The following is a 25,693-nucleotide window of genomic DNA, read 5'->3' as shown; positions in this document are numbered from 1 at the left end:
ATGATTGTTCTCTTCTACGTTTTGCGTCACTTAAAGAGCACCATAGGTTGTTTCAAAAAAGTTTCAGGACTGAGATCCGATAGGAAATTAACACATCTTTTGTTGTTGTCAGTTTGTTTAGTTTTAGTAGGACCATTTAAACACTTCTATAACTTTCTTGTCAGGAGTTGAGAAGATTGATATCACTTTCATTTCTGCTTAGCAAATATTTGGCCACCACAAGTTCTGATTAGCTCATCTTAGGACAAATGACAGGGAAAGGGGTAAAACTCCATAGTAATTATGCCATGTCTGTCTTTTTAATCTGTCCAGAAATTACAGTATATTATTTACAGAATGTAGAGGCTGATACTTTCTAACTGGGCTAGTGATTACCAGGATATTGAAAGTGACCTTCGCGTTTTTAAGGTCTGTATGGTCAAGTCTCAGTTTGAGCAGTTTGCGTTCCTGGCATTGTCCATAGACTGTACAAATAATGGACATAGTATCCGTGATGTCACCCATCTGTTTCTGAAGGGCTGTTTTGAAGCCTATTGTTTGCAGGTTCAATATTAGAAATATTGAATGCAACCTAACGTCTGTCGAGCTAATTTGAGGTAAAGATGAGGGCCTTTAACCTCTTTGCTAACTACTACAGGATGCCCGCCTGTCCTTTATGCCCTTTATTATTACTGCAAAGATCATCTTTTTGAATGGGTGTGTATGTGGTTTTGGGTGTTTCTGAAGCCAACCTCAAGCAGACACTCGATGAACTGCAGTTTTTAGCACTTCCACATGGGCTTCATATTTTAAGACCGAAGCTTGCAGCTTGGTATTTTCACATTAAACGTATTAACTAATTTGTATGGAGCATCTTCAAACCAACATCAGTGGTATCAATGCCACAACCCTCTCCCAATCCCCTCCCCAAAGTGTTTTTGGGATTCCACTTAATGTGGCTAACCCTCCATTCAAGAGGGCCAGAAGTAGTAGACGTGTTTAGGGAGAGGTTGTAGGGGTTTTGTTGAGAAAGGGCAGTAGTTTTGAACATACTGCCAACTGAGAGCCTATACAAAATGGACAAAACCAAATGCTAAATATAGTGCTCTTCCAGTCCTCACACCACTAAAAGAGCTTCAACATTCAGCCTCTCACACACAATCAAAAGGCCAGCGTAATCATCACACAACAGAACTTAAGGTTCCTTGTTTTGCCAAAGGAAACTTCACTATGTGGACCCATATGGAAACTTAAATCATCGTATAGGCGATAACCCGCTCTAACTCGGAGCCACATCAGCCCCTATAGGATGTCATCCATTGGCTTGTCAGCCTCATGTTCAGCACTACGGCTTCCTTCATTTTGGTTCCCTGGAGTCAGAAGTGGCCATGTTTGTAGGGGCAAGGCTAAGCAAACTGAATCACCAAATGTATACAGTTTTCATTTAAATTACCTTATAGAACATGACAGTGTTTCCTCCAATATGGGGATCTTTAAATGGTATCCACTTCTGTTGTTAACTCATAACTCTGAAGAAAAGAGGTTGCTGAATGAAGAAATCTTGTTGCTTGCCAATAGGGAGTGGCGGACGTAAGAACAGGGTTACATAAAGATGAAGATTTGGGAAAGCCAACAGAAATCCTGTTTACCATGCAGAGGCCACAACTACATAAATGTATGAGAAACACTGAACAAGCTAACAAGCAAGCTAGTGATCACAGACACAGATAATTACTTGTGAATACTTGAATTTTACTCCCTGAAAAGCTGAAACATAGACTTTAGGGTTGGTCTGTTTGCAAAGTTAAAAATCCTGTAAGTCATACACACATTAAGCCCAGATGTGGTATATGGGGCCTCAGATTAGGTGAGGTGATGCCTAGCAGAAGGTAGTGTCGTGTTAGGTGGAGACACATATATAGAAATTTTGACTATATTATGATTTCAACAGACAAGTTATATTAATTTTCCTGCCATTCAGCTGTCATAATTGGGAAATGACGCTATTTGAACAATGAAATAGCTTGCTGCTGCATGGTTGGGCATTTTACAAGAAGAGCTCTGAGGATTAACTTGTTTTATAACCTTAAGTAGCCGTTTTTGGCACATTAGCGCTCATATGGGCATCAGCCATAATGGCATGAGTTGAGCAAGGATACTTTCATAAGCAGTTACATAAAGATCCAGTACTAGCATTAATAAAATCAGCTCGTCAGAGACCTTGACAGATCTTCAGATCACTAACAGTGATTTTTCCAGCTCTTTGGAGATTAAACAAGTGTTAAAACGAGTTAGCTCTGGAAGGTGCTTGCAGGCAATGTATCTTTTGGAGGAAACTGTTTCCACTTCTTCCATTCTTAGATTACTCAGCTAAACTAACGGGATCATGGCTGTGGCTCAATACTGAGAGAAAGACAAAGTAAAGGAAAAAAAGAAATGTGCTCTCTGAGGTTTTTTTTTGAAGCCCTCTGTCTTCACCACCTACTGAGATATTTCTTAAAGATGAAACAGCTAAAACCAAGATGAAGGCTCAAAAAACATCTACATGTTAAACAGTGATTAAAATTGCATAGATTTCAAACTCTGAGGCAGAAAATATTCAAATGTTGTGCAATGTGATTGAAAGAACTTGTGATTGGAGTTGTTTGGCCCTCTCTTACAAACACTTTCTGCTCCTCCTCTCCTACATTAACACGCTTTTATCGTTAACCCCTCTCTCCACCTTGTGCACAGAAGCTCCAGCTGGATGCAGGAAGGAGAGGATAAGAATGTGTTTCCTTTCTTTTTTTTCTTGAGGAGCATCTTGAATGAATGATTGATGTTAGGGGAGCAAGATCAGAAAGATATAATCACGGTCTAACGAACTCAGAGCCTTAAGAAATATATACTGGAGGAATGCCATAAATTTATAAACACACCATATATTAATATATAAGTAGTCTATTGAATATTCAAAAAGAGGAAATAACATCTATCCACCTCCATGAGCATGCTTTATATTCTGCTTTTTACGCAGGAGAAAAGTTACAAAAGCTTGGAAGTTAAACCCTGACTCATGTCTGCTGTTTCATCCATACCTCACACATAAACTTGTGAAACAGGATTATATACTTTCTTGTTCGTGGTCAGTGACTAAATGAGTTGCCATTCTTTGTGAGTGATATGTGTTACGTGTGGAGTTGTGCATCATCAGTGTTGGAAGATAACTGCATTTCCAAGCTTTGATCACAGATGAGGGGAGACTGTGAATCCATGTTCAGTATATGAGCACCATCCGGTACAAATGGAATGTCAATCAAGTGCTGGTACACAGATGCTCCCTTCCTGGTGGGGCTTGAGATGCTTTCTGGTGATGCAGCTCTGTTGTTCTAACCCTACTCTAGGTGCACTGGGAATATTTTGTCCTTTTACCTCTCCTCATCCCCTTGCTCCATTCCAGTCCCCCTGTCTATTAACGATTTCCTCTGCTCCCCAACTTTGTCCCTTTAGGCTTCCCCTCGTGTCCACAGACATGCTTGATGTCTAGCACACTAAGTTTGTTATCCTTTATTTTTCTGTCAGTTATTTCTTTTAATTACACTATTTTATTACTCATCTAGAATTATCTGCCTCATGTCTTTCAATATACAGGAAGTACTACATACATACTACACTACTGACTAGACCACAGTACTTAACTCTACTCGACTCAACCTGATTCAACTCTCTGCATCATGTCTTCCATTATACAGGAAGAACTACATACAAATTACATGATTACACCACATTACTCAACTCGACTTGACTCAACTGTATTCTATGCTACTCTACAAAATACATTTTCTCATTTCTCCTTCTGCAGAAAAATGTAGCCTAGCTTGCGTGCAGGTTCTCCTGGTAGTTTCTCAATAAAGGGGCAGAGCTGACTGGCATCAATTGTGACTAGTACACTAATGTGACATGTAACTCACACAACCCCAATTCAAAATACTGAACTATCCCTTTAATTTGAAACAGGTTAGTTACATGACTGGGTAACAAAAAAGACAGTCTCTCAAAAGTACAGATTGGAAGAGCTTCACAATGTTTGAGAGAGTAATTCCAGAATAATGTTCCTGAGCATAAAATTGTATAGAATTTGGGGATTTCATCAACTAGAGTACAAAATATCATCAAAATAAATCTCTGTAAAACAGGGACGAAGCCATAAACCAATACTGGATGGCCGTGAACTTTGGGTCCTCAGGCGGCACAAATCCCAGCATGAGCTGAAAATCACCTTTAAAAACAATTTCAGTCAACACAGTTTGTCGCCACATCCACAGATGTAGATTAAAACTGTTCCATACAAATAGGAATCCATATATAAACAGGATCCAGAAACGCCAGAGAATTCTCTTGGCCCAACCCTATTAAGGATGGACTGAGGCGGTGTCCCATGTCTGATGAATCAAAATTCTACATTCTTTTTGGAAATCATGGACGCTGCATTCTTCACTCTATAGAGGAGAGGGGCCATCTTCTTGTTATGAGCACACAGTTTAAAAGACAGTATCAGTGATGGTATGGGGATACATAAGTGCCCATGGAATGCTTGCCTACCTGGGAAGGCTCCATTAATGCTTAACATAGATGTACAGGTTTTTGAGCAACATATGCTGCCATCGAGATAATGCCTTTTTCAGGGAAGACCAAGCGTATTTCAGCAAGACAATGCCAATCCACATTTTGCACACATTACAACAGCATGGCTCCGTATTAGAAGAATCCGGGTGCTAAACTGGCCTGCCTGCAATGCTGACCTGTCACCTATTTAATATATTGAGTACATCATGACCAAAAAACTTTGACAAAGGAGAGACGATTGTCTCCTGGGTTCCCAAACATTTACAGAGTGTTGTGAGAAGACGAGGTGATGCAACACAATCGTCAGCACACATGTACCAACTATTTTGAAATTTGTTGCTGGCTTCAAATACCAAATGAGACTATAGTTTTCATTAAAAAAAAACACATTTTTTAGTGACAGATTGGATATATATGATTTGCAAACCATCTAATTCTGTTTTTTATCAACATTTTACCCAGCATCTCAACTTATATGGAATTGTGGTTGTAAGTAAGTATGTGCCGTCTGATACATCCATAAACTGTATCAAAATGGACCAAATGAAAGTTCACAAAAACTGAAACAAAAAATACTTAGAGCTCGCCCTACTGACTGACTGACTGAAGTGTAGGTAAAAAAAAAATCCACCTTCAACGTGTAATGCGATGAATTACATGTAAAGTCAATGTAAAGATGTGAGAAGACGTGAGTTTTGGTATGGCCGCATGACAGGAAGTGGGTGGTTCAAAAGGTGCAATACACACAAATGAATTTGCTAGTGTTAATTGAAGGGTACCCACCCCTCTCGCGAAAAATCTGCGTCTCGGTCACGCACGTACATACGATTTTGTCATGCAAATTGAGTGAGTCATTCACACGACTTAAGTGGGTAAACACAAAACATTCTCGCATTTGTATGTGGGCCAATAGTACGATTTTTTCGTGTTTGGTGAGAACACAACATTGGAATTATGACAGGGTCAGACTAAACACTCATAATGCACCATCAACCTATTGTTTAGCTGGCTGTATTAGCCAAGTGGTTTGAGGAAGGAAAGAAATCATCACAATTTTCCTGAGAAACTAAATTGTAATCCACTCATTCATATGATTGTATCTGTTATAGTACAAGTATTAAACAAAGTATAGTCTTTATCAAAAAATGACTGTCTTACCTGAAAATCAGTCATTTGTTTCTCTAGAAACTAGATGCACCTGTTCCCAGCCTGTGACCTATAGGGAATCTTAACAGCAGGAACTTTCCCAAGGAACTAGAGACATTTTTGAGGAACTCTGTGATTCAATAGCAGGAACAAGGGTCTGGTTACAGGGTAGTTGATCTACTACCCCTTGTAAAGTCCCTGCTCGCAGGATGGTACTTTCGAAATGTCCAGTAACTTTGGGGGGCAGGGCCTGCAATGCTGAATAGTGGGAATATGTCTCAGTCAGCTCCCGGTGTTACAGTGTGAAGAGTGACCCTGTAAACTAACGACTTTCAGCTGAATGTGTTTGTAGGAATTAAGTTTAGTAAACATAGAAACACAGAAGGAGTTTAGTTTTTTATTACAATGTCAGAATACACAAATCGGCTAAACAGGGGTCAATCTCTACCATGGCCTTTAAAATCTGTCTTGCTTTCAGTCAAGTGTTTCGGGCATTTTGAATCCACTTTGTCATTAGCACTTGTCTTTTGTTGATTCAACAAACCAATTTGCAATGTGATGAAGCATGATCAATAACTGCACAAGCTAAATCTGCTCCATACTAACAGACAGTGGTGTTGCATATGATGATGGCAGCCTGTCTGTCCCTTTTCATAAAGTCATTTGCATAGCCTTCGTCTTTTTCTTACTGCCTACCACTGGTCTGGCGGTCTTCAGGCTGCAGTGGAAACTCAGACGACAATGGGCCAACAGAATCATTTAGTTCCTTGAAGAGAAGTTCCTCGAACTAAAACAATCCTGCTACTTCTGGTTAAAAAGCATCTTTTGTTTTCCCTGATTAGTGTAGATTGTGTTGTTACAAATCTCCCTCCACATGTTACAACCACACCTGGTCTCCCCTATTTCTAGTTTTACAAGACACGTTTTTTTTATATATTTCTTAATATGAGGAAGCAGACAAATATGAACATGTTTTTAAAATGTTAACCAAAAACATTTAATTGGGTAACCACTCAATGTTTTTCGATACAGTTGTTGCCTTTGTAGACTTGTTTTAATTTTGTTTGTCAGGACTTGCTGTTAAAGCTTTGTAAAGTCTGCTGTATGTATATAAACAAAAAAAAGGTATGTGCTTTTAAAACTTTTTTTCTGTCTTTTTCCACCATTATGTAAAGGGATTTTGTTGTCCCACAGCAATTCATGTAAAGTCTGCTTGTAAATTATTTCTGGTTCAAGTGTGTTTAAGTCTTCTTACATTGTTAACAAAGTCCATTCAGTGGTAATGAATTTTACCACACTTAGAAAAAAATCATAAAACAAACTTAAAAGCTTCTTGTCTCAACCATCTAACTGTAAATAGTGGAACTATGTTTGTTAGATTAACTTCATGAATAAGAAACGTTGTGACAAGTAACAACAAGAAACATTAAACAATATGTTAATAAAGACAATCAAAGATGAAAAAAAATTATCATGTCTCCCAATAAATGTGTCCCTGGCTCCTCTGATTTCTCTTACTTTCAGCACTTAAAAATCACTTCTGCCATTTTTATACAATCATATACTATTTAACTTTTTTAAAGATCAGAAACTCATCTTACTACCCTTGCTCTATAGTCTTCAGCGGCCCCTATAAACTATAAAAAGATCCAAAGGTGGACTAAGAAAAGAAGAAAAGTATTTCAACATGCATGGACGAGTAAAGACTTCATTAAAAACATGACAAGCTATTCAGTTGGTAAAGGTGCTTACTCAAGGGAATGCGGAGTGTTTATTCTTTGATTAATTTGCTTGGAGGAGACCTGAAATCTCCCCACTCATGAATGTGTGGATGACAGGGAGATTTCTCCGCGGTGACAAGTTATCTAAACTACAGGGCAAAACGATTATGCTAATATCAGGTTGTAGTCATCAATCATCTTGTGTCAATGGGGTGCCAAGGCATCACGTTCTCGATCCCCCTCTGGCCATAGCAGTTTGTGTGTGTGTGTGTGTGTGTGTGTGTGTGTGTGTGTGTGTGTGTGTGTGTGTGTGTGTGTGTGTGTGCGTGTGTGTGTGTGTGCGTGCGTGTGTGTGTGTGTCTTTAGAAAGGAAAATTGATCACATTTATATTACGCCCCTGGGGAGTGTCGGGGGTGGGTGGGGGAGTTGCACTTGCGCTTGGGTGGAGCTGAGAGAAGAGAAGAGGAAACTGGGAGGGAATTATTGGGTGAGTTTCTTGGTCTTGATCTGAATAGCGGGAGACGCACACTGAGAGTCCGAGCTGACGTCAGACAGACGCACCTTAAAACCAAAGAGCGCATCACAAGGAGATGCGCGGTTTGATCGGGCACACATAAACTCACTTTGGATTTTTAGACAGCAGGGACAGTCTCAGCTGAAGCAGGTTAACGAGGCGGAGCTGTATGGGATGCGTGGAATCACTTTTGAAGATTATTGATTGTTGCGCGTGTCATGAAAGGGCTGCGGAAGATGCCGTGCCTCTATTTGGATTAGGTCGCAGATTATGTCAAATAAAAGAATAAGTAAAGTTGACTTGTAGAAAAACTTTGAAGTAACCTACTGTCGGTGGAAGAAGTTCGGCACGGATGCTGTTGGAAGTCTCCCGTGTCTGCGCTCCTGCTTCCGTTTCTTTGATCTCATTTGAGCCATGGCTTACACCCAGCTGGGATACTCCTACCCCACCACGCCGCAGGTACAGTCAGTGTTTTTTTTAGTGTTTTTATCTTCAAAGTTTCTGTAGACGATAAGAAGCAGAGCTCCACTTTCAAATGTAAAAGTCAATGTCACGTGTTTTCTTCAGAAATATGCCATGATAAGTGAGCAGCAGGGCGCCAGATAATTGATCTATGTTCATTTATTCTATTCTTACAAAACAAACTGGCATCTGAGCACCAACCTTTATCACTCTTGTACAAAAAATTAGACCTGGAGACTTTTGCAGTGTGAACTACTTCTTGATAATGGCTATCAAGAAGTAGTTCACACTGCAAAAGTCTCCAGGTCTAATTTTTACAATGAGTTTAACAATGTGGTCGAAAATATCTCTCAAACCTTTTTCTTTTTTTTTTCAACTGATGATGTCATGAGACATAATGTTCATGTCGCACTTTCTTGCCTTTTAATCTCCAAAGTTTTTGATGGCCTCCAGCTCTCTGCCCAGTTATCTGGAGCCGGGAACACCTCCGTCACACCCGGGCCATCAGCTCAACTCAAGCACCGGCATAGGAGTCTACAGCAGCCCATATGCAAAGAACCAAAGTTACTACAATACCTGCGCAAGCGACGCCACCGCTCTTTATACCAGAGTGAGTTTCAAGTTATAGTTAAAGTTCATCATTGTAATCACCTCACCTTAACCAAAACGCTTAATTAAGCACATAGCTGCTAATATCTGTAGGAACGCGAGGGAAAAGAAAAGTACACACAAAGACAAACAAAGTAGCACCAAGTAGCACTATGATATAAAGGTAACTGCGCATGTTACAGTATCAGTATTATTCTGCAGAATTAGAATTTTGATGATACACAATCCAGATTTAAAAAACAAAGAAAATAGATAATATGAAGTTAAGGTTTTAGTGCTGAGTACATTGCATTACATAATAATTTCTTAAGGATCATAACAAAGCAAACACTGATCAGTTCTTTGCCGTTTTTCAGGGAGCATCAGATCCTAAGGACGGAGCTGCATCTGTGCATGGAACATCTCAGACCTCTGCCTACTATCCTTATGAACACACTTTCGAACAGTATCCCTATGACAGATATGGGTATGTATGAATATTGACTGAGTGAGTGTATAGCCCTCATATTAAACCATATTTTTATATGAAAACTGTTTCAGTTTAACATCATTTATTCGCCATTTTGGACCTCATATGCATTTGTGTCTTGGCATCAGTGCATACCAATGCACTCCATTTGGCTAATACTATCTGTATGGGTTTTAGTATGTGTCACTGTTTATAGGTTGTTTTTTGTTTCTTAGCCTCTCAGACATCAAATATACATTAATTCAAATTAAATCTCTTTTAAATAAGGGCTTTAGCATGAGTGACTTATTTTGTATGATATGGCAACATTTTACTCCAATTGTGACCTTTCTGCTCAGGTATTCTTGCTCTGATGGTGCTTCCCGTCGTAAAAACGCTACCCGAGAAACCACAAGCACACTTAAAGCTTGGCTGCAGGAACACCAGAAGAATCCCTATCCCACAAAGGGAGAGAAGATAATGCTTGCTATCATTACCAGGATGACCCTTACACAGGTAAGATTTCAGGACGTCAAGTGTAGTCTTTGTCTTTTTCCCCTTAGTGAGTTTCTGTAGAAGATTAATTACTCGTTGTGATGTCTTATTTAAAACTGCCTCTCACACCTCCATAGATTTTTTCCATCTTCCATTCTTCCTTGAATAATTTTCCCTGTCCTTCCTTTGTCTTTTTGTCTCTCTAATATTATGTATTACCTCACCCTGAATGTTCAGTTTCATGTTCATTTCTGAGCTCTATTCTTCTTCTTCCTCAGGTGTCCACTTGGTTTGCCAATGCACGCAGGAGGCTGAAGAAGGAGAACAAGGTGACTTGGTCACCGCGGGCTTGTAAAAGTTCTGATGACCGAGGCTGTGATGATGACAGTGACGAAGCTGAGAAGCCTCTAAAAATGGACAAAGACCTTCCTGGTAAGCAGGGTCTCATTTAATTCTGTCATTACTTTGTGCTTGTTTTCATGTTTGCTCTGAGTATGATTAGCATAACAGACATAGTGTGATCTTTTTCATTTACTGCAGATCAACATTGTGCAGACATGCAGAGTGACCTGGAGGACTTTGATCTGCTGGAATCAGACGGTTCTGACTGTGAACGGAAGACACAGTTTCTACCTAAGGACAAGAATGCAAACCCAAACACAGACCCCCCACATGGGCACTTCACACACAACCCTGACATGCTGCTCAGAAAAGAGGGATTGTCTCCAGACTGCCCTGAACTCACACCGGTCCAGCAGCAAAAAAATGCCCTTTATCCTAATCCAGACCCTCGAAGTACGGACACCAAGCCCAAAATCTGGTCAATTGCTCACACTGCTGTGTCTTTGGATGGCAGGATGCATCCAGAATATCCCGCCTGTATGTTGTCATCGACCATCATCGGGTCCTCTGGTGCTGGGTATCCATCAAACATTGCACTAACCAAGGCAGACAGGCAACAGGAATCACCAGTAGCGTCACTCAAAGAATGGGTGGATGGAGTTTTCCATGGTCCTTCTTTCCATCAGTCCAAACCAGCTGACGTGTGGAAAGGTTTACATGATTCTGACAGCACAACACCTGGACAATCCTTTGAAGTTGTTAGGGCTATGCCTTTGTAGTCCAACACATACTTAGAGGAACATATAAGAGACTACTGGACTTGGGACAGAAAGTCTATATTTTGTGTTGTGGCTTTGCCAGTTGACCGTTCATTAAGAGCCAACCCCCGTTTGTTAATATTGGCTAATATGTCTGTCCATCTTCCAATCCTAACATTAATTTTACAGTAAAAAATGGTAGATTAGACAAAAACAGAGTTCTTGTTTCTGGCCAATAATTGTCTATTTTTCCTGCTGCTATGGTCTCTGTGTGTGGCAGAATTTACAAGCTCCAGCTAGCTTGCTAATTTAGTTACCATGTAACTAAGAAATTGCTTTTTTTCCAGTTGAGATGAGGTCTTAAATGTGCATTTGATGCTGAAACACCTAGTGTTGTGTAAAAAGACTCATACTAGAACTTCGTGTCCCAGGCAAGAAGAAGCAGGTTAGTATTCACCGAGACTTTGATGATCAGTTTAGGGGACATCAAGGCTTTAATGATGAGAAATGACTGATGAATTATGTCGAATCTCTCGCTCTCTCAACATCCTGAGATTAAACCTCATCCAGAAAGACAAGGACATAAAAACAACCCAACAGAATAATGTGGAGTGAATTGGCCAGTTGTTAATCTGGACTGCACATAAAAGTAGTAACGTATTGTTACTGAGCAGGTTGTTATGAACGATTGGAATCAAGACAGGGTGAGCAAGACCCAGACACAAAGTGGAGGGGTCTTGTCTTACCCGGAACAGGTTTCTCTGCTATAACAGCCCACTCACTATACATTATCCCAATTATTAGCTTGCAGCTTTCTTAAGAAATTATTAATTTCAGATTAATTTTAATTTAAAAATGAGATTTTTTAACATTAAAAGTAGTCTTTACTTAGAGTTTGAGCTGTATGTCTTAACTCTGTGGCCCTTATGAGTTAATTTAGCTGGTATTAAAGTGATCATTTATTAAAGAGAGCTAATGTGGCTGTTGTTACTCATAGTAAACTCAGCATTCCAACTAATGACAATGTATAGCATGGTGAACTGGGCAACAACAACTAATTAAGTTCTTCTGCCTTGCCACTGTCAGTTTGCCATTTTCTATTCTGATTATCAATTCTTCAACACCACCTTTTCCCATATCAAATTATATTAGTTATTAACTTCATGAGCCATCTTTAATTTTGTAGATTTATCCGTCATAGCCCCCAGTTTTTTTGTCTTTAACTTTTAATCATCCTTTTCTCTACCTTCTTTGTCTTTATTATTGGTTTTCCCACTGTAGAAAATGGAAACTTTCAGCAGACTGATGTTAGTTAGTTAGTTAGTTAGTTAGTTGGTTAGTTGGTTAGTTGGTTAGTTGGTTAGTTGGTTAGTTGGTTAGTTAGTTAGTTAGTTAGTTAGTTAGTATGCTGGAGTCTGTAATTACAGCCATATCTATTTGGAAAAATTGGAAATATCACCAACCTCTAAACTCTAAAGACGGCATTATTTGAGAAATCCGCAGTTTGGCAGACCTTTTGGCTAAGCAATAATTGAACAGTGGTAGTTTGGGGGTAGGTATTTAGCAAACAGTTAATCAACAATACAAGATTTGGTACCTGGATTGTCCTTACACTCAACTTTCAAACTTTCATGGGCCCTGTTATTGATCAATTGTTTTACAGCTAAAGAGTGTCACTACATGTATTCCTTCAGCAAGGCTGTATGGTTCCACATATGAAAAATATACAATATTGTACCCATGCACTATAGTCTGCACTTGCACTGAGCCACACAAATAAAAGATATAACATTCATAGCATGGTAATTTCTCTGAGTGTGTCCTTGCATAGCTGTCCACTGTGCTGCAACCACAAACCCCCTATCAGTTAAGATGATATAATCTGTTCAGGAATAGTGAAATACACCAAAGCTGGTGCATGTGTGTGTGTCTAAGTGTTTGTGTGCATGTGTGTTTTGAGGGAGTGAAAGGGGGGAAGTGGGTGGTATTCAGCCGTGACTAATGGAAACACACAGAGGAGGGTGCTGCTAAATTGTTAAATCGATGCCACTTCCACCTCGGCTCCAGATATAGCTGCAATCAGTGATGCGTCCCTTTTCATTAGGCAGCTTTTGACTCTGTCAACCTGGGACTGCTAAAAAAATCTAACACACGTAAAATGCTTCATAAAACCTCTAAGTATTTTGAGTGTTGCATGTTTGTCTAGTTCAGTGACTTTTTAATCAAACCGAAACTTAAACAATCACTGAATTAAACAGAGGACTGCGACTGCTTTCATTAGACTTCTATGTTTTATGAAAAATACATTCCTGTCAATTATTCAGGCAAACTTAACAAAATTAGCAGCAAAAACACTAAACTCAACGTTTTCTGAAACAAAGAGCAATAAAGAAACAGAAGTTTTTTTTCCAACCCCATCTTTCTCTTCCTGTTTTCGATTTAGGAAGAGTAATAAAGTATTTATTATAACAGAGGAGGGATCTGCCCAGGCTTTGTATGGAATTAACCATTTCAGATTAAATAATTCAGGATGAATTCAACCGAGAATTTCATTCTGTTTCTGCCTCATAAATAAGTAAGCTCTGAGATGATAAATAATGACATCTGACTTCTTATTTCTGTAAAGTTCTCTTTCTTGCACTTGCTGTCTGGCAGGATCTACTGTGGCTGGTTGCAAATAAATATATATCACATTTTGTTCACATTCATCTCCTGCTCTATCCAAGATTCATGTGTTGGTAATGACACAGATTTGTTTCATTTCATCACATCTTGAGATGGATTTGACTTCCAGAGAGCAGGTGGAGGTGTCATGAAGTGTATAGAATGGCACTCAGATAAGAGGCTGACCTAATGCTGAGTGGGGTTAAGAGATATAAGCCTATACTTGTTATCAGCTTAAGCTGTTTGAGACATGACTTGTCTCTTTGGGTAAGAGGTAAAATGCTTCATTTATAACATTACATAAATAACATTTATACTTACAATTATTGCTTTAAATGAAAGGTGATGTAATTTTAAAAAAAAGCATAATTTCATGTTCACATTTCTTCAGTCTGTATGGAGAGTTGTCTTGAGTCCTTTGCTCTACACTTTTTTTCATCACTTACTTTTTCTGATAATCCCTCTGATCTTAAAGGATATTTTGTACAATTTCTTGATTTTAAAAGTATTTGTAGTTGTCATGTTAATCATTTTATATTCTCAAATAATAGTAGGCCTAAACTATTTTTAAAATATAATCTAGTGAACAGTTTACATTCAGCAGACAGGAAGTAATATTTATTCAGATAGAGCTACATTTCTAGCCACTTAGCAAGGGCAAGTCAGAATTGTGAAGTCCAATAATGACTGTATTTAACTCTCTCTCTCTCCCTGTCTCGGTGTGTGTGTGTGTGTGTGTGTGTGTGTGTGTGTGTGTGTGTGTGTGTGTGTGTGTGTGTGTGTGTGTGTGTGTGTGTGTGTGTGTGTGTGTGTGTGTGTGTGTGTGTGTGTGTTCTGTTTCATAACAACTGTGTGCTGCCACCATGATGACTTGTGAGTGGAACAAAAACAGTAAAATGTACTTGCAGTGAAGAATAGCAAAACAATGACCTGTATGATACAAAATATTGTATAACAATTGATACTTTTATCCATATACTGATCATAGTGACTTTAAGTTAATCAAGCCAACCTAAACATTACAAGAAAATAACCACTGCTAAATAATGTCCTGCATGACCGTTTTTTCTCTCTGTTATTTCCTTTTTTGTGAGGGTTACCATATATTGTTTTTTTTCACCTCACAATCTCCCTCTAACTCCATCTGATTCTCGTTTCACCTCACCTCTTCTGCTCTCAACACACAGAAAGACACTCAACCATCAGTCTAACACGAAGGCCTTCTCTCTTGGCCTTATAGTATTATTCAGCCTCAGACTGTTTCTGTACATGTTGGGGAATGTTAGAGCCATTGTTTACTGGTCACAGCACCTGGAAGTTTTATAGCTCTGAGGACTTCAGGGGAAATTGACATGGGTGCGATAGAAATAGGACTTTTATCAACTCAGAGAAGTAACCATTTTTATATCCCTCCGAAATTTTGAATGGAATGTCTGCACAGGAAGTATTGACAACTTCAAATTGCTCCTCTCTGCACCCTGTCTGACACCTATTTCCTTTCAACACTGTCTGTGTCTCTGTCGCACACTCTAACAGACACACACACACTCACACTCACACACACTGGCATAGATATCCACAAAGTTCTAAGTCTCTTGTGTCTTGTCACACACACTTTGGTTTCCGGAGCTATCAAAGTGCTGAGTGCAAACTCTCTCTCCTCCAAAAACTGTCACATGTCGCCAGAGGTGTCTCGCTCCCTGTGGTAACCCTCTGAGCTCCTGGCACAAGAACAAGTCATTATTTCCATGGTAAAGGTCAGAAGCTCTGTCACCTGACTCTAAAGTGGAGCTGAGTGGAGCTGCCTCGAGACAATGACCAAAGGTCAGTTTCCTGTTTTGCCTCTCATACAGTAAGTATGGACTGCGGAGAACAGGCTGCTCCCAGATCAGCCTATGAGCTCCTGTTGGTCACAGTAGCTCCCAGACATGGAGGTTCAGATAATTGGCTGCAGGGAGTTCCATAATGAGCCTGAGGGTGTGTGATGTGACACATCTTCAAAGAGAAATATTTTAATAGGGCAATTACAGCAACAAGGTGGATGTTTTATGTAAAGTAAATGATTGTTTTGGACAAGCTATGATGAGTATTCATTGGCATTTAACTCCATTATATATTGAGTGGCCTTGTAGTGAGGATAGATTTTATTTTTCCTGAAGACTCTGACCCAAAGGTAGGGTCATATTATGCTTTAGAGTTGTATTTGAAGTTTAGAGCTAATATTATGCCAGGAGTATAGAATAAGTGGATGTAGCTGTGGAACCAAGCAGTGATTTGATGGTTAAAAGTTGAAACCATGAATAAGTCAATCTGCAAATTGTCTGGATCCAACTTTGGGATCTGGAGATACTTAACATACAGTCTAAGATGTTAAAGAATATTCTATTATGCTGGCTGATGCATTTAATGGAAGTGAATTATTAAACAGCGCAGTTTAATCCAGCACAGAAACACAGCACTGTTTAATTCAGCATGATTCATATGCTCAGTTTCATCTGAAGATGTTGCCTCCGGCAGTGCCTCCAACTCAACCAACCACCACCTCTGAACCACTCAGTCTTACCAACCGCAAGACCGACCAGTCAGCTCTCTGACACCGACCCGGCTCGACAGCCTCAATTTAACAATGCACCTCTCTCCCCTTCAATCATCCAAAGTGGTCTGACTATAGATAAGGTTAACTACAGCATAAGCCTCACTTCCAGGAGTCACCAGGGCCAATTATATCAGCCTGACTACTCTTCCCAACCTGAACTCTATGGTGTGGAAAATGCAGCTCCACTAGCTGCATCACTGGGGACAGAACAGGCTAGTGCTGTCTGGAGCCTGAGCCAAGCGCAGGCCAATTTGGCTTGCATAGGTCTGTTGAGAATAAGTCTGATGAAATATATATATGATCTTCTTCAAACATGTATTGTTCCGCGCTACTGTGTCTTATCATGCTGGCTCCCTCCTGATGACTTCCTGGCTAGGCAGAGCAAGACTACACTGCAGATTGTGGCCCCAATGCACAAGGAATGCTAAGGTCTTCTCAGAGCTGCAACAGCACATAGTTGAGACAGGCGATAATCTTTCTGCTTCTTGATCAAGTTCAAAGCACTGCTATCAGAGGCAGCTTCTTGTGTGTATTTGATCAAGCAGGTGAGAAAAAAGTCCAGTGCATTAAAATAACAAACGACATATTTCACTACCTCAGTACAACCTTCAACGGGTTATTGTTCAGACCAAATGCAAGTTTATCAATTTTTTTCCTTGTAAAAATGTAACCCTTTGGTTTGTACTTTGTGAAAAACAGGATTCTAAAATATTCCCATTTCTTTGTATAGCATCTAGAGCTGAAGATATTTGTCCGAACCCGACATAACTTCTATCATTTTAAACGGACTCGGGTCGGGCTCGGGCTTGCGCGGTAAATGAGCGGTCAGGTGAATCTTGACTCCCCTCAGCAAGCAGTCGTGCGTCAATGGCACGAGCACTGGCTCGCGCGTAAAGTGATAATACAGGACCTCTATAAGATCGCATCATTCCTCTGGCCAAAATGTAACCAGCTTAGAATGTTGTCACACTCAGACAGGGAGGCTCTACATGCTCATGCCCGCACTCTTCTGCAAGCTGTGCACGGTGATGCAGGTGCACGACGAGATGTGGAGACTTGAGACCCAGAGCTCTCAAGAGACGAGCGCGCTCATCCTCCGGCAAAAAGAGCGACTTTTGAGGAGTGGTAAATGTACAGCGAGCTGACTGGGAAGATGACGAGGTATCTTGCTACATTAAAACGACTGTAATGGAAGATGAAACTGATGTTTTTGGCTGGTGGAAGATCAACAGACCTACCCAAAACTCGCAAAATTAGCCAGATCAGTAATGAATAATGTCGGGGCAGTCGGGCTGTAAACGGGTTCGGGCTTTAAAAAAATCTAGGTCATTCGGGTTCGGGCTGAATTCTGTCGGGCTCGGGTCGGGTCGGGTCTAACTTTTAAGGCCCGACTACAGCTCTAATAGCATCTCTTCTTTGTACCAGAGGAGATTCATCTGTAGGACACTGCTGACCTCTGCCTGTAAGAGGAGGAAACTGCATCCAGCTATTTAAGTCAGACGTGGCCACCCTACAGACTTGGGGGTCTGGTTCCCTGAGCATCTCTTCATTTGCATATTTTGTACATAATTAAATAAGGTGGGCTTTGATCAAAGGTCCAAACTATATTAAAATGTGTATATAATCACATATATAAGACCATAGTTCTCTTTTTATAAACTTAGAATAGGCAAGTAGATTTACAGAAGGAGCGGGTCTCCTGATGGAGGCTGCCATCACGAACCGCCATCATGTTTCTACAGCAGCTCAGGAGGGAATAAACAGAGCAAAATGCATTTTGTTATTCTTTACATAGCTGCTGGTGCTTGAATTCACCTGTTGGAAGAAAGGTGAAGAAGAGAGAGTATTTGTTATTGTTTTGTGCAAAATTATTTGTATTATATTGATACGTTTTTGTAACGCTTGTTTTAAATTGTATTGTTATTGGAAAGAAACGTTGTTTCAGTTTGTGCCGCCCACGGTTATGTCCAGTGTACAGATACCGTACACTATGGGGTACATATTAGAGTGAGGTGTCAGATGAAAAGGCGCCATGTCTCCGGAAAACCCTGGTCATGTGTCAGACTTCAGATGAAACAGCTTCAGAAATAAATAATGCTTTATTCTGTAAACCGTCAAAAAGTGCATTTTTAATCGTGCTTTGTGGTTTAGCTCATCAACGTTAAAAAGTATAACCTGTTATAAAGTAAAGTGTCATTGAATACAGGAGGCATGCTTAAAAAGATAGACTCTCTGATGGACAGACAGCATATAATTTATTTACCAATATGCAATTTATACAGAGAAGCAAAGATTAAGGAAACAATTCAGTGATGGTGCTTCTGCCTGAACTGTAATCCACAGTAGCCACATGTGCCAACTTTTGTGTCTTTATCCTGGAAGAGAAAAAGAAAGAGAAAATGGTAAACAATCTGCTGCTGAGGTGATTAAAGGAATACTCATTTCATTTAATATTTCAATTACATCACAGATGATGTTGTCAGAGTGCAGTATTAATATGTTTGCACAACTTAGATTGAAGATTGATTAATAAAAGAACATTATTACCTTAATCTTAAATTAACAATTCTACTTTGCCCAAAGAGTTTACATTAGCAGGTTAAAGTAGCCTGTCAGTATTCTGCAGCACACACTTTTCTGAAATCAGCAAATCAGAAGTCCAGTTGTCTTTTAAGTTGCTGACATTTTCTGTCTTTAGACACCTCTGAGTGAAGCTGCTCTGAATAAGTATTTCATGCATTTAAATATCCTCCTCCAAAACCAGATGAACACATTGAACCCGATGTACACTGATTAACAGACTGAAATCCCTTCAGTCAGCACATCAAACTGAAGGGGTTGTACTTATCAGATATTGTCAAGATCGAGCTTTTCCAATTGTTTGAATATACGAGTGTGTAAAGGCTCTCACCAGGTTGATGTAGACTTTGGGATGGCCCAGGGCCCCTCCACCACCATCGCAGGACACCACTCTGGCCTCAATGTCAGTCACTGGCTCCTCTGACACCAATTTGATGGCAAAGTTTTTATTCACCTGACACAAACAAAGCATTATTAGGTTCAGGTTCAGGTTACTTTATTTGTACCCGTAGGTAAACTTGTTTTGCAGCCAGTGAGATGTTAGGTCAATACAAAATTACAAGATAGACTTCAGACAGAACAATCTACTTAATGTGCAAAACATACAAAAAAAATCCTAAAACTAATCTAACACTAAAAATGGTAAAATGAATAGACATGATAAAATGATAAAATGATAAAAGTGCTCAAGGTTCCATTTAAAAAGCATATCAGAAAACAGTCAACCAATAAAAACGATAGAATCACATGAATAAATAAGACAATCTGGGCTCAAGTCATAAAATTGGAGGCTCACTGTGTAAGAAAATAAAAGCTATTGTTTGTTCAGCTCAGTAATAGCAGCAGGAACAAAGCTTTTCTTGTGACGCTGTGTCCTGCACCTTGGGACTAAAAACCGTCGTCCAGAGTGAAGAAGCTGGAAATCACTGTGCAGGATGCCTGTGGCTCACCAATTAGTTACTAAAATGATTGTTTTCACCATTAGACTGTGTGCTTCACTTAAATAAATTAGATGTGTACATGTTTGGACTGGATTAGGTTTATCTTGCATCACTTGACTAATGCGTGTGGGATTATTTTTATCAATACAAAACTGTGTGAATGTAAAGATCAAAAAGCAGGCTGCCACAACAGGAGTTCCCAAACGTTTTAGTCCGGGACCCCCAAAATAACAGTGCCAGAAACTAGGGGCCCATGTTGTCCTAAGGTGATTAAATATTGCTCACAGCTGCATGTAAGAACTAAACGGCCAATCCCATATCCTGCATATTTCTTTGTATTTAATATAGGCGAGAAATAGCATAATTCCCCCATGGGCTCAGATGGCAACAAAGTAAAATTGATGTTTTTTATTTACATTGTACTGATTTTTACAATAATGGATAAAATATTCAATTTTAAATTATTGTAATTTTATTTATAAGGCATCTCGCGACTCCCACTTTGTGAACCAGTGTCCCACAACACAAGTGACGCACACAACCCGTTTCATCTTTGCGCACATGATACCAGGAACAGCAAACCAAGTTGTGCTGTATACTTCACTAAATACATTAAAATGAGCAGATATCTGAGTTTAACAGACTTGATTTCAGCCACGTCTTACCTCTTTCTGTCTACCAACGAATCTGGCTCTTCTGGGATCGTTTTCATCAAACACCTGAGTGAAAAAAGCAGATGTTATTTCAACGCAGACAGCAGAAGTCGTACACAATAACTAAAATATGAGTTATGGATTCAGTCATGTGCAGATGCATCAACTATCCTTCCAAAGCAGGGGACCACCAGTGTTACAATCAATGACTGCAATTTAAAGATTCAATGATAACGTAAAGGGGACGAGTAATGCTGAGGGTTGTCCGATAATGGACTTACTATACCTCCTAGCTACCCCAGAAAGCTAAGCTACCTTTAGGAATACAGGAGTATCACAATGACAGCACCTGAAAGTCGCTCTGTAGCTTACCTGGCCGGTGTGAGTGATTGCTTCGCCGGTACTAGAGACGTCCAAGCTGTACCGGTGGACCGGTAAAGCAGCAAGCTTCAAAGGTGAAGCAAGCACCTTAGCATTTTTACTGAAGGACAGAAGCCTACCCGCCATGGCCGCCATGTTTACAACAGCCTGTTTTTCCCAGGCTGCCTTGCGGGGGACGCTTATACGTGCACTATGTCATCCCTGAGTTTTGTCTATCAGGTTCCTGATAGTGATAATGAGCATCAGTCCTGGCGAGCTTTCGAGATAAGTCTTCGGACTTAAGCATTACATCATAGTGAAAAGTCGACAAAATATGTGGAGGTAGGCTCTGCGAACGGCACAGAGGGTAACATTTATTTTCACACCGTGATAGAAACATAGACAGAAACATAGATTGTATAAAATGGATAGAAAACTACCTGAAAGGCTTTACTGAGGGCACTCGACACTGAGGGCACGCGACTGCTCTGAACGCACGCGACTGCTCTGAACGCGTACCGGAAGTATTTGTGTCCTTGCAGCAAGTTGTCAGCCGCGGCTCTGCTGTGGAGACTGAACCCCGAAATTCAAGGACATATTCTCCGTTTTACAGTATCGTGGGAGTGCTGACGGTTTGTTCCCAATTTTCTGGTTTCGTGTCATGCATTAGTTAGGTCAGGGACTTATATGAGCCAGATTTCTTAGACCTCGTGCTAGCATTAGCAAGTGAACTCTGTCCTGCTGGTCTCCATGGCATGTCCCACAGTGATCCTTTACAAGCGTTTAGTATTTACATGTGCAGCTGCTTGAAAGTGCCTCCTGCAGGTTACATTTTTCAGAACATTCATTCACAACTTTGTCCGAAAATAGCTGCAGAGAAAGTTAATAGTTGTTATATGTGTTACAAGACACATGGGCGCAGATCTAGAAGAAAAGTGGTCATTGTCAGTCATAATATTTTTTTCATGTTAAACATTAATTAATACACCATATCATAATCGTATCTTAATTATATCTTAGTGCTTAAATCAGTTACTGTCTTGAAGATATACTTAATATGCAACTAGAATATTTTAAACATTGAACAAATAGATGAGAAACAATTTCACATTCATTATTACAAAATACACATTTCCCATCATTTCCATCCCTGTATTGTTAAGTACCTCATCCACCAGATACATACGTACACGGTGAACTACATGAGCTGCAGTGTAGAGGGTAGTTACGTGACAAAGTCAAATGAAACTTTGTTCAACGCATGAAGATTATTTTTAGACTATTTATCAGTTAAGAATAAGGACTAAACTTCAAACTGTAGTCTCTGATTACCGTGTAAAAAAGCTAAATGATCCACGTGATAAACAGATCGTCATTATAAATGTCTGAAACTCAGAAAGATACAAAGCATTACAAAGACACTTACACAGACATATTTTATATCTACTTGTTTCCTCTATAGCATCTATAGCTTCACTGCGTTATTATGAAATAACAACCAGTGGCATGAACACAGTATGAGATATGGTTAGCTAACGCAGCTCAGAATCAGAATCAGAAATACTTTATTCCTCCATTGACAAGACTAGCATTTAGATCCATATTGATTAATGCTAAACATTAGCTTAAACGACATGACTGATGCTACATCACATCCGGGTGTCTGTTTGGAGTAAAATAAAACTGACTCCAGAAGCTGCTGTAGTTCATTCATTCACTTCATTGGATTAAAAACTTTAAAATAATTTCCCTACACATTGATTCAATGGGGTCTGTTACACTTCAAGTATGTCACTTGCAAGGCCATACCACATGCCTATACCTTTGCATGAAGTTGCTACTTCAGAATTGTTGCAAGGTAACAATGTAAATGAAGTGTGATGTAATCATTCTTGGGATGGCTGAGCCGTTTGCTGTACAGTACATACCTCAGATGTGTATTGACAAATGAAAAATATTTGTGGAATGATTGATCTAGTTTATTTTCACCAGCGTATTCTGCATGAGTTTTTGTTATTTCTGCAACTTTCTTAGCAGTATTAGGTGTGGAATAATCATTTGATTGTTTTTAATAAGATACAAAAAAAAGTAATGCTGCTTTGTGGAACCCGTTTGGCGATACCTACATCAAAACAAAAAAAAAAACTTCTGGCAGAATGAGCTAGTTTTGGGTCTTTAATGTATTTACTCATCTATCTTTGTTACTCTACTTGAATGACATTATCTCTATTTGTCCCACTCTGCAGCTCAGGTACCATGACGCCCCTCCTCTTGAAGCACCTTGCTGCCTCAGTATCTCGTCATGTGGTCAACATGAGCCGGTTAAACCTGACCTTACCATCACCCGCAGCAAGTGTTTACAGAAGTCTCTACTCCCTCACCACGGCTCCCCGTGCTCTGCTCCTGTCATCAGTGAGAATCAGCTCCCTCCAGCACCCCTCATCCTGCACCTCTGGTCAGTTTGGATCATCCCTGTTGAGGGACTGCCGGCATCTTCCCTGGGTCCAGCCCTCTGGAGGAATGAAAACAAAGTCTGCCCTGAAGAGGCGCTGCAAAGACTGTTTCTTTGCTCGACGGAGAGGACATTTGTTTGTGTTTTGCAAGACAAATCCAAGACACAAGCAGAGACAGGGGTGAAATCAAGATTATTGAGAAGAGTGTTGAAAGTGTGAATATTTAAAAGAACTGTACTGAAATAAAATTGCTTTGATGAAAAAATGTGCCTAGCTGTTTTCAAACATTCTCTTCCCTCTTAACAGCATTGACTACAAATACATTGTTCACATAGTAAAGGAACATAGAGTAATTCTCTTAAATTTGCACATTTCAAGTTGTCAACATAGCCTATCCCTGTGAGCCAAGAGTGTATACAGAAAATGATCGATCAGGGTCTTGGAAAATGACAAACACTGAACTGAATCGTGTTGAAAGTGTCAGACTCATATTCTTGATGTCATGCCAAACCCTCACTCCTTATCCTGAGATCTGTGGCTACACAAGTATCATTGTATCATTGCTGAAAGAAGTTGATGCACAACGCTATGACTGTAACGTGCAAAATGGAAGCAATGGAAACCTGAGTAGTGTGAATATGTTTGGCAACAAACACTGAGCCTACAACTGCCACCCTGCTCAAATAGTGTTTTGAAGGTCAATGTTTACTGATGGAGGAGCAAGAAACAACAAGTTCCCTACATTTCTATTTAGTTATTTCCCAAGGGCACAGCAGGAAGGTATTTCTCCAGTAGTTTTACAATATGTCATGGCATTATATGTCTATTGACAAAAACATAAAAGAAAAAGCTTTCTGTGTAACTCCAAAGTTGATATTCTACATGGAGAACTCCTAGTCCCTGTCCAATCATCCCAGAACCAGTCAGCCTCAGGGTACATTACACATCAGCTGTCAGAGCTTTGATAAACAACGTCTGTTTATGAAATGGACCACTGCTGTCATCTGACAGTGAAAGACACTGGGGAATTTCTGGGTGGTTCACATGCAAGAGATAACTACATTTCAAATTTACACTGAACCTGCTTTCACACAAATCCTGCACATCTCAAACACACATTCCACAGACACATAGTTCTTTTTAAAGGTGTGTCTCTGTGGGTCTGTTTTTTTTAAGACACTTTTAACTTAAGGTTTTAAATTATTTTTTAAAAGTTTGTTACAAGAACTTTTTGTTTTACAAACATGACCCAAATTGTAATTACTTAAGTAAAATCTGCACTTGCAACTGTGCCCCGGTGAGCTTTTCTGACTCTACATGGACTTGTATTATTTGTTTGTTTATCAATGTTTGCGATGATGTTTCACGTTACTTTTCTAATGATGATTTGTTTTATTAAAATATTTATTAAGGCAGGTTTGGTTAAGGTTTGTTGTGAAACATTGTGTGACAAGAGAATGTGGGTGTGCCTGCACATACCAACCGGTTTTCTGACTATCATTACTTTCAAACTAAAATGTATAGCAATGTATAGCTTGTATTTGCAATCTAACGTAAGGAGAATTTAAGAATAATAAAAAATATTGTAGTGTGAAATGATTTAGAAGTTGTAAAGAAAGAATGAGACAGCTACTTACAGATTATAAAGAAAAATCATTTCACTTAAACACACGTATACAACTTTTCAACCAATCATATAAAGTGTAACTGATGCAGTGTATAGGACCTTTAGCTCGAGCCATGAAAAAATGCTGTCTTCGCTTTGCTGGTTTACATTCCCCACTAAGTGCACCTATTATAGAGGCTGCTTTGCTGGACTGACCAGTTATGAGGCAAGGCCACTCAGACACTTGTGAAACTTTTAAAAATGACAAATTTATACAATTTCAAAGGTTTATAAATTATGCTTATGCTGAATTTTGCAATGGTAGGTTATAGGCAATAGCATGACATTTTGTGACGTCATTATAACGCAGTGGTGGACAAAGTACACAGTTTCATTACTTAAGTCAAAGTATAGATACTCCATGTCAATTATTACTCCAATACAAGTGAAAGTTGCTCTGTTAGATTAAAGTACTGGAGTACTTGCTTGTAACATTCTGTTACATTATGTTTATTTAGAAACCATTACTTGAAATCTCTAAAAACTACAATACAGGTACGACTAAACCACTGAGACAAACAGAACTACACAAACACATTTTACTGTCTAAGGGGTTAGATTTAAAAAAAGAGAAGGAAATTCATGAGCTGACGTCAAAGCTAAAGTAGTGAGTAACTAGAGCACTGATACAAATGTACTGGAGTCAAAAGTACAATAATTGTGAATGTAGTGGAGTAAAAGTAATACGTTCCCCCCAAAA

General features: G+C 39.5%; 3 protein-coding genes across 3 annotated transcripts; 2 read left to right on the top strand and 1 right to left on the bottom strand.

Moving 5' to 3' along the window:
* Positions 1–7,977: 7,977 nt before the first annotated feature.
* On the top strand, positions 7,978–12,880 carry irx4b (iroquois homeobox 4b). Its single transcript, XM_034705140.1, has 6 exons — positions 7,978–8,425; positions 8,865–9,038; positions 9,394–9,503; positions 9,845–10,001; positions 10,259–10,412; positions 10,521–12,880. Exons 1-6 carry the CDS (start codon positions 8,381–8,383, stop codon positions 11,099–11,101), a joined length of 1,221 nt encoding a protein of 406 aa, XP_034561031.1. The 5' UTR covers positions 7,978–8,380; the 3' UTR covers positions 11,102–12,880.
* Positions 12,881–18,555: 5,675 nt separating this feature from the next.
* Positions 18,556–21,167, bottom strand: ndufs6 (NADH:ubiquinone oxidoreductase subunit S6). The gene is made up of 4 exons (XM_034705217.1): positions 20,887–21,167; positions 20,527–20,580; positions 19,252–19,374; positions 18,556–18,715 (listed from the first exon to the last, which is right to left on the bottom strand). The coding sequence occupies exons 1-4, from the start codon at positions 21,028–21,030 to the stop codon at positions 18,647–18,649; spliced, it is 390 nt and encodes a 129-aa protein (XP_034561108.1). The 5' UTR covers positions 21,031–21,167; the 3' UTR covers positions 18,556–18,646.
* Positions 21,087–23,596, top strand: mrpl36 (mitochondrial ribosomal protein L36). The gene is made up of 2 exons (XM_034705216.1): positions 21,087–21,216; positions 23,121–23,596. The coding sequence occupies exons 1-2, from the start codon at positions 21,209–21,211 to the stop codon at positions 23,509–23,511; spliced, it is 399 nt and encodes a 132-aa protein (XP_034561107.1). The 5' UTR covers positions 21,087–21,208; the 3' UTR covers positions 23,512–23,596.
* Positions 23,597–25,693: the final 2,097 nt, after the last annotated feature.

This window comes from Notolabrus celidotus, chromosome 16 (genome assembly GCF_009762535.1).
Source record: "Notolabrus celidotus isolate fNotCel1 chromosome 16, fNotCel1.pri, whole genome shotgun sequence".
NCBI lineage: Eukaryota > Metazoa > Chordata > Actinopteri > Labriformes > Labridae > Notolabrus > Notolabrus celidotus.
The sequence above is the reverse complement of the archived record's forward strand: the minus strand, read 5'-3'. Positions and strand labels throughout refer to the sequence as shown.